Source organism: Schistocerca piceifrons, chromosome 2, assembly GCF_021461385.2.
Source record: "Schistocerca piceifrons isolate TAMUIC-IGC-003096 chromosome 2, iqSchPice1.1, whole genome shotgun sequence".
NCBI lineage: Eukaryota > Metazoa > Arthropoda > Insecta > Orthoptera > Acrididae > Schistocerca > Schistocerca piceifrons.
Genome location: NC_060139.1, coordinates 215,852,716 through 215,868,575, shown reverse-complemented (window position 1 = coordinate 215,868,575; position 15,860 = coordinate 215,852,716). Strand labels below are relative to the sequence as shown.

At 44.1% G+C, this 15,860-nt stretch overlaps 1 protein-coding gene across 1 annotated transcript in view; it reads left to right on the top strand.

Annotated features, from left to right (window-relative positions):
* Positions 1 to 15,860, top strand: part of LOC124777092 (ankyrin repeat and SAM domain-containing protein 4B) — a 262,177-nt gene that overhangs the window by 187,019 nt on the left and 59,298 nt on the right. The window contains exon 3 of the mRNA XM_047252371.1: positions 14,455 to 14,676. Coding sequence (XP_047108327.1) covers positions 14,455 to 14,676 — 222 coding nt within the window. The remainder of the gene's footprint in view (positions 1 to 14,454; positions 14,677 to 15,860) is intronic.

The following is a 15,860-nucleotide window of genomic DNA, read 5'->3' as shown; positions in this document are numbered from 1 at the left end:
ATGAAAACAGGTGGAGCCGTCATTCGGCTAATGATTAACGCCAACAAGTCATGGTTTGTTCAGTCGAACGCACAATCTTAAGTCCACAGATATCATCGCTGCTCGCATTCTACACGTCTCCGCAAGGGCGGTAACGTCAAGGTATTCACTTAACGCCGAGGAGATGTTGCTTCGCACCCCTAGGCAAGCCTGATCAGGGGATATTGTCCTGAATATCGCCAGTTTGAGACGAGACGCTAGTAGTCGTGCAAAGATTTTATAGTCGGTGTTTAGCATAGCGAGAGGCCGATATTGATTAACACTGCGACTCCCCGACATCTTCGGGATGGGAAAAAGAAAGCCCGTCACAAAATCCGACGGTAGGCGCATGTCAGGACGCATCGCCTCATTGTACATCGAGACCCACTGTGGCATCATCACGTCCGTGAATTCTCGATAAAACTCTAACGTAATCCCATCTGGGCCCGGTGATTTATGGACTGCTCCTTTTTTGAGTTCCACCTTTATATCGTCTTCTGTGAGTGGCTCCGTAAGTGCTGCCTTATCCGTCTTTGTCAATGTCGTTTGCAGATGTTGCAGTATGTCTTCCCCCACTCGACAGTCGGTGTTCCGGCATATAGGGGGCGGAAATGCTCCAAAAATTCATTGGCAATGTCCTGTTGTGTCGTCGGTTGACGGCCATCTAAACCGTGGAGTACTGTGACCGATGTCTGGCGGTAACTTTTTTGTTCCCGCGACTCATGGTGCGTCGAGGTACGTTCCCCAGTGATGGTGTCGAGACATCTTGCCCGTATCGGAATGCCATCCCGTCGTCGTCGCGTGACCGATAGGATTTGTGCCTTGACACGATGAACTTCTGCATGAGGTTCTGCAGACGGCACCTGGAATGACAGCTGACGAAGCATGGCGTAATAATAATCAAGAGTGTCTCTTTGCCATCTCGTCTTATCCCGAACATACTGTATGAGAGCTCTTCTTATTGCTGGCTTAGTATATTCGAGCCACCACTGAAGCACTGAGGCATATGTTGTTAGACGGCGTTGACATGTGACCCATACCTCCTCGACTCTCTGAACGACATTCGGGGTCCGTAAAAAGTGACGAATTGAGATTCCATGCCCCGCGGCTTCGCCACACACTTTGCCGAAGGAGTTTTGTGCTACAAATATAAACCAGATGATCAGTAAATGCCGCAAGTCATCGTTCCGCGTCGACCACATTATCCCGCAGGCCAACCGAAACATATATTCGATCAAGTCTTCTCGCCGAGTGACCGGTAAAAAAAGTATATCCCTCACGGTTGCTATGAATCCTGTCTCAGGTGTCGCATAACTCCAGGTCCAGGCATAGCACTTGCAGTTCACGACAGGTATTGTAATGTGGAGTCTGGTCTTTTTTGGCTAAAACAAAATTGAAGTCACCACTTATAATAAAATGATCGAATCTGCCGATAAATTAGGGCACAATCTCTTCCGAATAATATCTCGCACGCGGCCGTCTGTTCTATGTGCTGGAAGGGGCATAAAAATTGAGAAGACGTATTCCATTAACAGTTATCGCCAGTCCTCGTGCCAAGGCAGATAAGCCAGGTCGCGAACCGGAATTCCGTCCCGGACCAATATCGCCGTTCCGCTGTCGTTGTCCGAGTGAGGCGAGGTGTAGGAGATGTATCCATCTATTTCCTGGAACTCAGGAATGTAAATTTCCTGCACCATCAGTATATCCACATCCGACGCGTATATCATGTCCCTAAACAACTGCTGTTTCATGGGCGATATAATGGTATTTACATTCACTATCCCTATTCTGTATGCCTAGGTTCGAGTAACTGTCATCTCCGCGTAATGTTAAAATGACGAAAATTCACCGTATCAAATGGGTCAAATGGCTCTGAGCACTATGGGACTTAACTGCCGAGGTCATTAGTCCCCTAGAACTTAGAACTAGTTAAACCTAACTAACCTAAGGACATCACAAACATCCATGCCCGAGGCAGGATTCGAACCTGCGACCGTAGCCGTCTGGCGGTTCCAGACTGCAGCGCCTTTAACCGCACGGCCACTTCGGCCGGCTTCACCGTATCGATAGTTCCTTTGCACATCTGCAGAGGGTCGCCCGACGGACGTCTCCCTGCGGCATTAGGTTTCTTGAAATGCGGATGCGAGTCCCCACCAATGGAAGGGTCCGTACCGGTGATTTCTTCGTCCTGCGCGTCCCAGCTGATATTATTGGGGTGCTCCAAACTGCCCTGTGCTGTGCTGATGTGTGGCATCTATGGATCTTTCGCAGCTTTAAACTCCGCCGCAGAATGGGTGTCGGGTCCCTGAACGGATGCGTCGTCTGAACGACATGACATTTTTCACTGTCCGAATTCATATGGTCAGCGACATCCGAAGCTTGTGGTTCCAAGTCAGACAGGTCCATAGTGTTAGACTCATCTGGGCTCCCAAGAAGAGAAGGGAGCGTCTCCGCAGAGTTTAATCGGCGCTTCTTGCGGCGCTTCGCCGGCCGAAGTGGTCGTGCGGTTCTAGGCGCTGCAGTCTGGAACCGCGAGACCGCTACGGTCGCGTGTTTAAATCCTGCCTCGGGCATGGATGTGTGTGATGTCCTTAGGTTAGTTAGGTTTAAGTAGTTCTAAGTTCTAGGGGACTAATGACCTCAGAAGTTGAGTCCCATAGTGCTCAGAGCCACTTGAACCTTGCGGCGCTTCGGCGAGCGTTGTTTGCGGGCCCTAACCTCGGCCTCTGGTGTCGGCGAATCTTGTATCCCCTGTTGTCTCGCCACCGCCACAACGCCCTGGGGCCGTTCCACTTCAGCTTTCATGCCTTGCGTGATGCTATCATCCTCTTTCTCCACCACCTGCAGTGTCTGGGATTGAAGGTTGGTCGGAGCCATTCCTTCTTCAGTGTGGCCAGAAAGCGCCTCAATCAACTGCGGCGTCGGTTCGATGGTGCGCTCCGACCTCGGCGTCACCTCCCCGCGAAGCGCCGTCACGTAAGTCGTCGGCAGTGACGTTGGTGTAGTCGGATTCTGGAAGACTCCGCTGGGGAGTTGCACGAGTCGCCTCTGCATACGCGCAGATGTCCCTCACCACCAAACCCGGAGCATGTCCGGGGCTGTCCATCATAGATGACAATAGTTCTACAGCCACCGATGTTTGTGTACTATGGCACATGTTTCGTGAGGGTAGTCCGCACCTGTCGGACACCATTGAGCACTGGATACGTGCTAAAACTTGCCCAACGTTCGGCCGTACGACTAATTACTTTGCCGTATGGCTGGAGTGATTCAGTGACCAATGATTCGGGTACCTCGAAAGGCAGCTCGAAGATTCGAATCGTACGCACGCCCAGGCCCGAACCCTACTAAAACTTCACCAATACGACCATCGGAGTGTCGGAACTCGAATCCTCGTTTGGCGGCTTCAATAATTCTATCACATGCTTGCGTCGTCAATCATCTGTACGTAAAGAGTGCTGCTCACGATTGATAAGTGAATTCCAATAAGCTCCGTGTAATTAATATGCACTTCGTCCCTCAAGAAACGTTCGATTTCGAAAGCCTTCGGTCTGGCATACTCGTTACAGAACGTGAACTGGTTTTTCGAAAACTGTGTGCCACTGCGTACGATTCAAACAGTAACACACGCGAGTAACGACGGTGTAAACACCGCTTCTTCCGCGAACGTTCGCAGTCGGGACGTAAACAAGTCCGAGCTGCTCCGCTGCCGAAGGCAGACTGGGGTGTTAAGCGTACATCGCAGCTGCTGTCTCCGGCAAAGCGCGCGAATCGATGCCTCCACAGGCAGGCTGTGGTCATAGCGTGACGGACGTCTCGGTCCGTGGTAGTTCGGTTTTAGCCGAGGACGATCCAGACGAGTTGGGAATGTCCTCTGAAAGAAGTCCGATAAAATCGTTGCGCTATTCAGTACTTAGAATGGTGTGTAAGAGCTGCGAGGCTGACAGATCTCCTTTAGAAAATACCTGGGTAGGGATTTCCACTTGCAACATTTTCCGTACAAGCAAAGAAAATCTTCCTAAAACCTTGGCCTGAACCTGGGAATTGGAACTGTTTCGTAGTTGTTTCTGGAATAATTTGTCCCAGACAGAAATACGAACTACTTGGTCGACATGCGTAGTATGTACCTCTTTTGGATCTGTGAATCTATTCGCTGCCATTAAATATAAGGAAAAGTACATCCCTGTAGATGACCAAAAATGCAGCATGTAAGACAGAGGACTCGAAAGTTTAATCAAAGAAAATTAGTGCTCATGCAGAGTGTAAAACAAGTGTTACATCTCTTCACTTCGCTATACGTCCTCAGCGTGAACTTGTAGAATCTATTTCTTCCGCTTGCTTTGTAACTACACGCCGGACTCGTGACGAGACAAAAAGTTACGGAGTCATGAATACGACCGGAGGTGACTGTTTGTCATTTGTTCGTGCTCAGTACATGCTTCGTCACTTCACGCCGCTGTCAATGACTTTTATAGAAGAATAACGCTGTGGGAAGCGAACCGCAGTTCCATCCTCAGCTAACAGACGATGCCTAGACATTATTTCGAAGTCGAACGCTGTAACCCATGACTATCCGTGCCCACGGGTTATTCGGCAGTAGTGAGTTACGACTGCTGTCGCATGCTAAGGGTAACGTGTCAAGTGTGTACCAGTCCCACGTGATTTTGATGAAGACTTGTGTGATTTATTGTTGTGTCTGCGATTTTGTAGTTCTGTAACCATTACCGTTCTGGAAATAGAATGCTGGAAGGAAGTCTAATTTTCGTTTTCGATAGCACCATGAAGTCACCCAAACTTAAGGTCCACATCTGCTTTCAAAGGCTACCCAAACAATACAGTGGTGCAGTTATTAAAGCAATGGACTTGCATTCTGCTGCAGCAGGATTTGAATCACTGACTAGTCATCCAGCTTCAACATTTCCCTGTTTTCCTTGAAGAGATTAAGGCAAACTCTGAGCTGAGTCCTTTCGGAACGACGCGGTCGCTTAAATGCCTCGTTTTTTACCTTCCACGACCGTGCTCCTTCGAGAACTTGGCTGTCAGCGAGATATTAAACCTCAAATTTTCCATTCCTTCTGTAAGACAATACTTTTTACACATATAACAGGTGCTCAAAAAGCTTTCGTCTCAGGGTGATGCTGCAAATTTATTTCGTTTGTAACGGGAAACAAGCCGGCCGCGGTGGACGAGCGGTTCTAGGCGCTTCAGTCCGGAATCGCGTGACTGCTACGGTCACAGGTTCGAATCCTGTCTCGGACATGGATGTGTGTGATGTCCTTAGGTTAGATAGGCTTAAGTAGTTCTAAGTACTAGGGGACTGATGACATCCGATGTTAAGTCCCATAGTGCTCAGAGCCATTTGAACCAAGCCGACGCTGGGCCTCTCACGAAAGACTTGATGAGCATCATTTCTTTGGGCTGACTCCAGATACACATTGGAAGAAAACGTGCAAATATCTGCGGAAACACGTGAGAAAATGCACGTGACGACCATTAGGTGAGACACCTGGTATTTAAGACTATTATACACTTTCTCCAAAGGTTTGCTACTACTACTGAACTCGGTTACCACGTAGTGTTTCCCAGTTTTTCGGGTATTATGTTCCATTTATCCATGTTATAACAGAGCTTCCGTTCAATACATCAAGCAGAAATTTTATCCAAGTCTTTCTGCACTTCCGTATGGTCGTCCAACTACAATAGTTTCCCATAGACACCGACACTGGCAGCGAACAATATGTTGGTATTGTTAACCTTATCTGATAATTTCTTTTTTGGTACACTGAAAACATTAGCGGTCTTACTACGCTTGCATGGGACACACCCGATGTCACTTTCGCTTCTTAAACGTTCGCCACCTAGTATGAAACTGAGCTTAGATTTTATGAATGAAAAGATTATATTAGTAGTAAATGCATTGTTCAGGGACAAAATAAGACTAAAATACTAATTTCAAAAATTGGTGTGACTCGGCAAAATTTTAGAACACCTTCAGAATGAATACTACTTGTGATAGAAAATAATAGTCAGTAAACTCAATATCAGACACCTAAAAATTATGAAAATGTTTGCTCTGGTGTACGAAAGTGAAGGTCGTTGCCGAATGTAGATACAGTGAGGGCTACATCGAAAAGTATATATCGTTATATTGTCGTGACAAAACTGATATTGAAAGCTGTGATGAAAGCGATTGTTTATCACTTATTCGATAGTGTAGGACATACTATAAGCGCATTATCGTCCAAAATTACTAAAAATAAACAGTAATTTCATTTATTTCTCGAAGACATGACACTGCGATTAACAGCTTTCTTCATGCAGATGCTGCCACCTACCGGGGTCTTGTAGAAATAGAAACAAATGATGCACAGAAAACAGATGATGGAAAGTAACATCACAATCAGGCACACTGAGTTTAGTTTATTCATTGATCTGGAAAAAGATAAAAGTTGGATGTAACGTATTTTCTATAATGAAGATTAACGTAACTGGACCTATTAGTAAGATATTCTTCTGTGAATAGTCATCGTATGATCGCATCTGTTGTTGACTCAGCGATCGTCAGATCAGTCAGACCTTGATAAGATTTCAAAGTGGTACAGAGACTGGCAACTGGACTTAAATGTTCAGAAATATATAGTTGTGCATTTCACAAAAGGAAGGAAACAAGCTGTCCTATCACTAAAATATCAAAGAATCACAGCTGTAACCGGTTAATTCATAGAAACACCTGGGTGTAATACTTGGCATGATCACATAAACTGACTTGTAGAGTGAATAGAATTATTGGTAGTATACTGGGGAAAAGCAATCCGTTAACAAAGGGGTTTTCTTAGAAGTCGCTCGTGCGATCCATCCTACAATATGGGACCCATACCAAATAGTGCTAACAGAGGATACTGAACTTTTCCAGAGAAGGGCAAGCAAGAATCTGAACTGGTAGCTCTTGAAGGTAGTCGTAAACTGTTCCGAGAAAACCTACTTACAAAGTTTTAAGAACTGGCTTTAAATGATGACTCTGGGAATTTACTACAACCCCCCTACATATCCCTCCCGTAGCGATAGTGAGGACGAGATTAATTACAGCGGGCACGAAGGCGTTTAAACAATCATTCTTCACGCTCTCCAAAGACAAAAGGAACGGTAAGAAACACTAGTAACTGGTACAATGGGACGTAACCTCTGCCATTCAGTTCTCAGTGGTTTGCAGAGTATAGAATGTAGATGCAGAGGCAGACACTAAAGACTTGCCTCACTCCGTTATTTAAATGTATCTCCCAGAAATAAACTGCAAGCAAACTTCCTGGGTTATCGGTCATCTAATGTTTAATTTCGCTTCAAGCCAAGAGAATATTTAGCTGAATTAATTACGCTCGCTTAAGGTTTTAACTAACGGCAGCACTGGGGCGCTATACTTACAGTATGCTAAAGCATGACGCCGTTATCATTTTTCGAGATAAGATATCGGGATGTCTGTTAATAACGCTCTTTTTGTCAAAGCGGAGCAAATTATCTGCCAAGATATGAGGTTCGCCGCTGTCGAACTAGCATATGGCAGCGTGTCGAAACCAGTCAAACGTGACGATCAACACGGTATATTATGATGTGTCAAGCAGGAGATGCCCAAATCCGGAATTCAGTTGCTCCGTAGGCGGACCTGGTCTATGTAGCGTCTAATTTTTTTTAAGGGTCCCTGAGTCTTTGTCTTTAATCGTAAGGTTGTGTTACTTCCTTATTAGCTGGAGTTCAGGGGCTTAAATCCGGAAGCGCAAAAGGATGTCTGTTTTAAATGTACGTCCATTTTAATAATAAAATTAAAAGCCAAATTCTTAGGCGTAAAACTTGACAATAAATTCGTTTGGGAGTAGCATATAGGTTTAGATTTGAAAGCAGTATATATTTGCTCAGCTGCTGACATGCTAGGCCTATCGCAAGGCCGGCCGCGGTGGTCTCGCGGTTCTAGGCGCGCAGTCTGGAACCGCGCGACTGCTACAGTCGCAGGTTCGAATCCTGCCTCGGGCATGGATGTGTGTGATGTCCTTAGGTTAGTTAGGTTTAAGTAGTTCTAAGTTCTAGGGGACTGATGACCACAGCTGTTAAGTCCCATAGTGCTCAGAGCCATTTGAACCATTTGAACCTATCGCAAGGTTAGGATTTTCTTTCAGGGTTTACTCCCTTAACCTTTGAAGATCCCTCTTCTTCACAAGGCAATGGTGTCCTCTTCTAATTATCCCCAGGGAGGATGGGTTGCCTCATCCGGCATCTCCACCATTCCGAAGGTCTCCATCTCTGCCGAAGGTGCCGTTAAGGTCTTCGCCCATAATCCTGGGCATTTGTTACACGTTGTACCCCGTGGAGTTGGTCCCTGCCGGAACTTAGCCATCCTTTCACACTGGCCCACTGAAGTGGAGGATGCCCACTCCCGCAGCGTGGATGCGCCACGCAAGATTTACTCAAGTAGTTGATAGGGAAGATGCCCTATCTCCCTTGCGCCAGGTTGATGGTTGTGTATGATGCCACAATCAAGGGCGACAGCGAACCAAATGCCCTGGGTTTTGCTGATGGTTTGATAGTATGGTGAGAGACAGAAGCTGAAGCACAGAAGAAACTTAATGATTGGAACAACACATTCAAAAATTTCGGACTAAAAATAAGTAGAACAAAGACAGTAGAAATGACCGTCAACAGGCAATAAATAATCTCAAATATATTTGTAGAAGGAGTCAAAGTAGAATCTGTTACACATTCCAAGTAACTAGGAAGCATGATCTCGAAAGAAAATCCCATTAAGCAGGAAATACTCAGAGGGGCGCAGAAAGCATCCAATTTTTACAGTCAAATCAGGAATCTCTGGGATAATAAAATGCCACGAAAATAAAAAGCGACAATGTACCACACCTATCTTGTACCAGTCTTAACATACGGTTTAGGAACCTGTACCCTACTAAACAAAGACCTCAGCAGAATTCAGGCAACGGAAATGAGATTCATTAGAACTGTGAATCAAACAACTAGAAAGGACAAAATCAGGAATGAAGTGCAGAAAAGTAGCTGGTATTGAGGTTCCTGTTACCAGTGGCATAAAGAAATGCAAGCTTCAGTGGTGTGGGCACATAATGAGAATGAACAGCCAAAGACCTGCCAAAAGGTATTTCAACCTGAGCCTCGTAGGAAGAAGACCACGGGGAAGACCAAGAAAACGCTTCATAGAGACTGTAAGATCAGATGTGCAGGAGAAAGGACACAAATGGGAAGCTGTCCTGGAACAGAAAATCTATGAAGACGGTACGAGATGGCGAGCGCTTGTACAACATACTCGTGAATCTGGAGTTGGAAAACAATGATGATGATGAGTGGCATATACCGATACTACGAAAATGCTTACACAAATTTTTGTGTGCAAAACAAATATTGTCGGATATAAGACCACAAAAATAGAAATAAAAACAGACACACTGTGCTTATTGTAACTTCACAACGTCATGCGGTATCATATCTTTATGTAGCTCATCAGCCCAAGCTGAAGTTTTACGGATCCAAAAGCGTATAATATGAATATTTTTGGACTGCGTTCAAGAATGTCTTACAGAACCCCGATTAATGAGTTGGATATATTAATTACTGCCTTCTCAGTCAGTGTATTTATTTCTTAACGGAAGTTATCATTAATATTATATCTCTCTTTCAAACTACCAGTCCGGTTCATGGAGTCAGTTCTAGAAATAAGTTCTTCATAAATACTTTAACTCGCCTATATACGTAGTAGAAGATGTCCATTTTTGAAGATCATGTATTTTATATAGTTTTCCAACAACGTTAAATATTTTGGCTACCAATAAAGAACATTTTAAGAGGAGCCTAAAGAATTTTATGGCGGCCAGCTTCTTTTACTCCACTGATAAATTATATAACAGAACAATTTCAGGTAATTATTTAGTATATCACGTAACATGAGTGCTATACGATACCTGGCTTCAGCACAGCTTCAATGCTGTAATACAATGTATGTAAATACGCCATGCAGACTTTTTGTTTTTGATGATGATTTGTTACAACAGGCACACATTTAAATGTGTAAATCTTTATAATTAATGTGTAAATGAAGAAATATATAATTTTTTTACCTTTTGTGCGATTTCGAGGTCAGTCTGTTTTAGAATCTGTGGCAGAAACATTAGCATAATAATTTTCGTATTGTACCTTTTTTGGTGTTTTCTTGAAATGTTTCACATCGTCGACGATCTCCCTATCTGCGGCTCAGGTAGTGTAATGGAATGAGCTGATTGTACGGCTAAGTGGCCAAATGCCTTTTAAGCAACAATTGTACACTCTTTCTCTTCTCCTTAAAAATATAATGTTTATTTCTTTTATATATTTAATTGTCTACCACGATCAGATCTGTCTTGGTGCGCTCATGTTGATGTATTATGAAACAACCTACATTGCGAAAAACAGAAACAAATGTATTGAAGCACTTCGTCACATTTACAAAGATTACAACTTTCGCTAAAACAAATGAAGTGTTTTGAACCAATGAGGATACACAAACTCCATATTTATGGTTAAATGGCAAACAAATGTGGCTGTTGGCAGGCGTGGAATACGTCAACAGACAACTAATAATATTTGTGATAATTGAGCTGAATTAGTAACTGAATAATGTAGAAAGTTACCTCTTGTCAAAAATAGTATAAGGCAAGTATGAAATCGTCGTTGGTCTTTACATTGTATTCCGATGGGACAATGAATGAAATGAAAGAGTTTAGATCAGGAAAAAGTTACAAGGAGAACAGATAAAGCTGATGACAATGTTTTTATATCTGACATTTAGAACGATAAATTTATTTGCACAGAATTTGGTTTAAATTAATGAGAAATCGAGGACCTGTCAATAAATACTTCAAATAGAGGAACACTTGTATACAGTACAATAGTCGAATCGAAGAAGAGCAGATCGCATGAGTGAAGAAAGTTTTCTTAGAGTGAAGAAATAGACCACTGACCTGGAATAGAAAAAGAAATTTCCGCAGCCGTAACTTTTGGTCGCTGTGCTGTGTGGAAATAAAACGTTTAACTGAGAAAAAAAGAAAATCAAAACTGACGGCATTGAAACGTCGTACAGTAAACGGTATTACGCAAACAGTTAAAATGTAAAGCGACGAGCTTCTAAGAGATGAGGAGCATAATTCATATAAAAAGTTGCAACAAGGATGGGTACATTAGTGAAGAGTATACTAGGCTTGTTAATTTGGTTTAATCACAAACACGCCATACATTCATAAGGCAGAGTATAAGTCACTCTGAAGATGAAGTGGCACAATAATTTTACTTGTGTAGCTGTGGTCTTGTGATACATCCGTACACTTTAGAGTTTCATATCTTTCAAAGCGGCTTCTCCCAATTATTTTCTTTTTGCTATTTTTTGACGTATCCCATTCACTTTTCAACCAAACTATATCTTCATCTACATATAGGGTGGCAATTATTGAACTGTATGAAATGAAATCATCAAACTTCTCAACGGTTTGCGTTAGGACGCTCTACTGCACGTTTGGCTGCGGGGCATAATGGGAATTAGTATGCGCATGCATAGTTTGGTTTAGCGACGAAGCCCACTTCATTTGGATGGCTTCGTCAATAAGCAAAATTAGCGCGTTTGGGGGACTGAGAATCCGCATTTCGCGATCGAGAAGTCTCTTCACTCTCAACGGGTGAAAACGGTTCAAATGGCTCTGAGCACTATGGGACTTAACAGCTGAGGTCATCGGTCCCCTAGAACTTAGAACTACTGAAACCCAACTAACCTAAGGACATCACACACATCCATGCCCGAGGCAGGATTCCAACCTGCGACCGTAGCGGTCGCGCAGTTCCAGAAGGAAGCGCCTAGAACCGCTCGGCCACCACGGCCGTCTCTCAACGGGTGACTGTGGTGTACAATGTCCAGTCACGGAATAATCGGTGCGACATTCCTTGATGGTACGGTGACTACCAAACGGTACAAGAAGGTTCTAGAAGATAATTTCATCCCCATTATCCAAAGTGCGACAAGATGTGGTTCATGCAAGACGAAGGTCGACCCCATCGAAGCAGGAGAGTGTTTGATGTCGTAGAGGAGCACTTCGGGGACCGCATTCTGGCTCTGTGGTACCCAGAGGCCACTGCCTTGGGCCTAGGTTGATCGCCATATTCTCCGGATCTGGACACATGCGACACCTTTATGTGGAGCTATATTAAAGACAAAGTGTACAGCAATAGCCCCAAAACCATCGCTGAGCTGAAAACAGCCATTCAGAAAGTCATCGACAGCATCGATGTTCCGACATTTCAGCGGGTCATGCAGAATTTCGCTATTCTTCAACGCCACATCATCGCCAATGAAGGCAGGCATATTGAACGAGTCATAACTTAAATCCGAATATCTGTAGTGACGTTTACACTTCGAATGAAGTATGTGCACTTAGTATTTTGTAACTAATTTACGTTTATTTTTTATATAGTTCAATAATTGTCACCCTGTAAATACTCCGCAAGCCGGACGGTACCCTGTACCACTATTAGTCATTTTCTTTCCTGTTCCACTCACAAATGGAGCTGGGGAAAAAGATTGTCTACATGCCTCCACATCGCCCAAATTTCTCGTATCTTATCTTCGTGGTCCTTAGGCGAAATGTATGTTGGCGGCAGTAGAATAGTTCTGCAGTCAGCTTCAGATACTGGTTCTCTAAATTTTCTGAGTAGTGTTCCTCGAAAAGAACGTCGCCTTCCCTCCAAGTACAGCCATTTGAGGTCCCGAAGCATCTCCGTAATACTTGCGTGTTGCCCGAACCTACCAGTAATAAATCTAGCAGGCCGCCTCTGAACTGCTTCATTGTTTTCCGTCAATCCGACATGCTGTGGATCCGAACGCTCGACCAGTACTCAAGAATAGGCCACACTAGCGTCAAATTGAACGTATTCACATACGGGCTCCGCATGTTTTGTCCAATGTCGGCCTCTTGCTAAGTTCTGTGCAAATGTTAGGTTTGTCTGAAGTTCCTGGGATCCCTTGATTAATTGTGCATCTGTATTCTTCAGTGTCGCACAATGGACCAGAAGTATACTTAGATGTAAGACAATAAATGATTTACATCACTGGACAATGTGGTATTCATTGCTTTATACAAAACTACTATGAAGTTATTACAGATTAAACTATAATTTGATAAGGCTTCAATTTTACCAATACTGATCCTGCTAATCGCAAGGTCTTGCTACCTTCTCAGTGAGGGAAATTTGAAATCTTTATGCACACATAAGTATTCTTGACATGAGGCTTATGATCAGATTAGGAGACAGCAAATTTCTACTTTCCAGAAACAAGTTTCCAACTACTCCTAGTGTACATTTTACTGTACTTCGACCATCGTCAGTTACTTTGCTATCGACTAATTTTAGCGTCTCATTTCCTTATCTAACTGCCTGAGCATCGCCTGATTTAATTCGATTATATTCCAACGCCCTTGTTTTGCTTTTGTTGATATTCATCTTATATCTCATTTTCAACTGCTTTTCCAAGTTCCTTGCCGTGTCTGACAAAAGTACAGTGCCACTGGCAAATCTGAAATTTTTTTATATCCTCTCCCTGAACTGTAATTCCCTTTCCAAATTCCTTCATGGTTTTCTTTACTGCTTGTCCCATATACAGACTGAACAATATGGAATATAAGCTACTATACTTCTCAGTCTCTACCTTCCTGTTATGGCCTTCGGCTCTTATCTCTGCAGACTGGTTTATTTGCAAATTGTAGATAAAATTTAGTCTCCATATTTTTTTCCCTGCTACCTTCAGAATTGCAAAAAGTGCATTGCAGTAAACATTGTCAACAGGTCCTATTAATCTGTAACTGCTGTTAATTAACTTTTGTCGTTCTAAGGTAATTCGAAAGGCCAGTATTACCTCATGTGTTCCACATTTCTCCAAAATCCAAACTGATCTTCCCCAAGGTCGGCTTCTACCAGTTTTTCCACTGATATGTAAGTAATCGCTGTAGTATTTTGCAGTCATGATTTATTAAATTGATGACTTCGCAGTGTTCACACTTCTCAGCTCTTGCCTTTAGTGGAAATGGGATTACTAAATTCTAAGTGTATTTCGTCTGTGCCATGTATCTTGTGTACCAGTTGAAATGGTATTTCCTCCCAAGGATTTCAATACTTCTGAGGGAATGTCGTCCCATGCAGATGCCTTGCTTCGGATAAGATCTATAGACTCCAGCCAGAATGGAATACAAAATCTAGCAGTGGCGACCCAAAGATATTATCAGAACAACCAAATTCTTTGCAGTCCCAGCTACTGATCCAACATATTCCAGGTGACGCAATGTGGTCCACAGCTGTTCTTCTCCGGAGGTCCCTTTCGAGTCCGACGCTGATGAGTTGTTTACCTGTTGTCAGGGGCGACGTGGACCGCTGCGACAACTTCGGCAACACGGCGCTGCACTTCGCGGCTGCGCGCGGCCACAAGGCGTGCGTCACCTTCCTCATCAACTGGGGCGCCAACCTCTGGGCCATGGACATCGACTTCCACACGCCAATGGAGCTGGCCGCCATGAACAACCGCGACGACATCGTGCGGTTGCTGGACGGTGCCACGGCCAAGGAGGAGGAGTCCAACACGTGAGTCTAACTAGCCAATATCACCACCTGACTGACCCACTGAAGAATTCTACTCGGTCATCCTGTAACATATCATTTTCTGGCAGTGCCTGTATGCTGTTCCTGTTCGATGTTTGGATATCAGCGCCAATTTCCAGTTGTCAGGGGAAGGAGGCTTTGTCTATCTTAGGGATCATGGGCTAGTTCTTCAGGAGTCCTCCTAAATGGCTGATGGTCTGGGCATGCTTTGTTGTCGAGGGCCGAATAATTTTCCGATAAAGACAGGTGTGTCCCAACATCCTTCTTTTTGTGGAAGGTCGAGATGTAACTTTATCTTAAATGCAATCTTGATAAGGGCACTGGGCCTTGTGTCCTTTGATCCTTACAGAATGTACGTGAAAGTTCAGGTAGATAGCCACTGTGGGACTCCGATGATCGCTCAAGGCACCTGGACCCGGTGCTAGCGCACAGGAGCTATTGATCCAACATGATCTAGACGACGCGATGTGGGTCACAGGGCATCTACTTTTTCCATGAGCTGGTGTTTGCGTTGGATGATGTTTTACTGGGTGGTTTTTTAAGGTCTTCATGAAGTTCGCCTATTCTTGCCCACTTTGGTGCCGCAATAATGAGTCGATGATACCGATTTTGCCAAGTCTGGATGGTTTTCAAATTAGAGGGTCTGGTTGTCCTCCACATGGAACAACCATATAAAACAGCTGCGGGGGGGGGGGGGGGGTAAAGGCCTTCGTATTGACCTTCATCTACTACTAGCTGGCCAGTAGACAGTATAGTTGGATGAGTTTTACAACTCATTCGCCAACCTCTACACACAGTTTGAAAAGTATCTTGAATGTGGCCCCCAGGTGCTTGACCTGATTGCTCCATAGAGTTTCCTGATAGTGAAGATTCAGCCTGTCTCTCAAACCCGGGCGGCAACGGGTAAACATCAACGCTCTCGTCTGTTTTGATAGTAATTGTATTTACCTTGGCCCAATATTTTACCGTTTTCCAACATTCGTTGGAAAAAAACTTCTGAAAGTCCTGGAGGAAGCAGCACCATACTGAAGAGGTATCAGCGAGGGCACGAAATAGCTAATGAAAATGCCTGGATCATGCAGTTTCCGATTGGCTAAGAAGCACTGGGGCCACTCATGCCCGCACTTGCACGGTGACCATCACAAAATGTTCTGCTGTCACCTCTA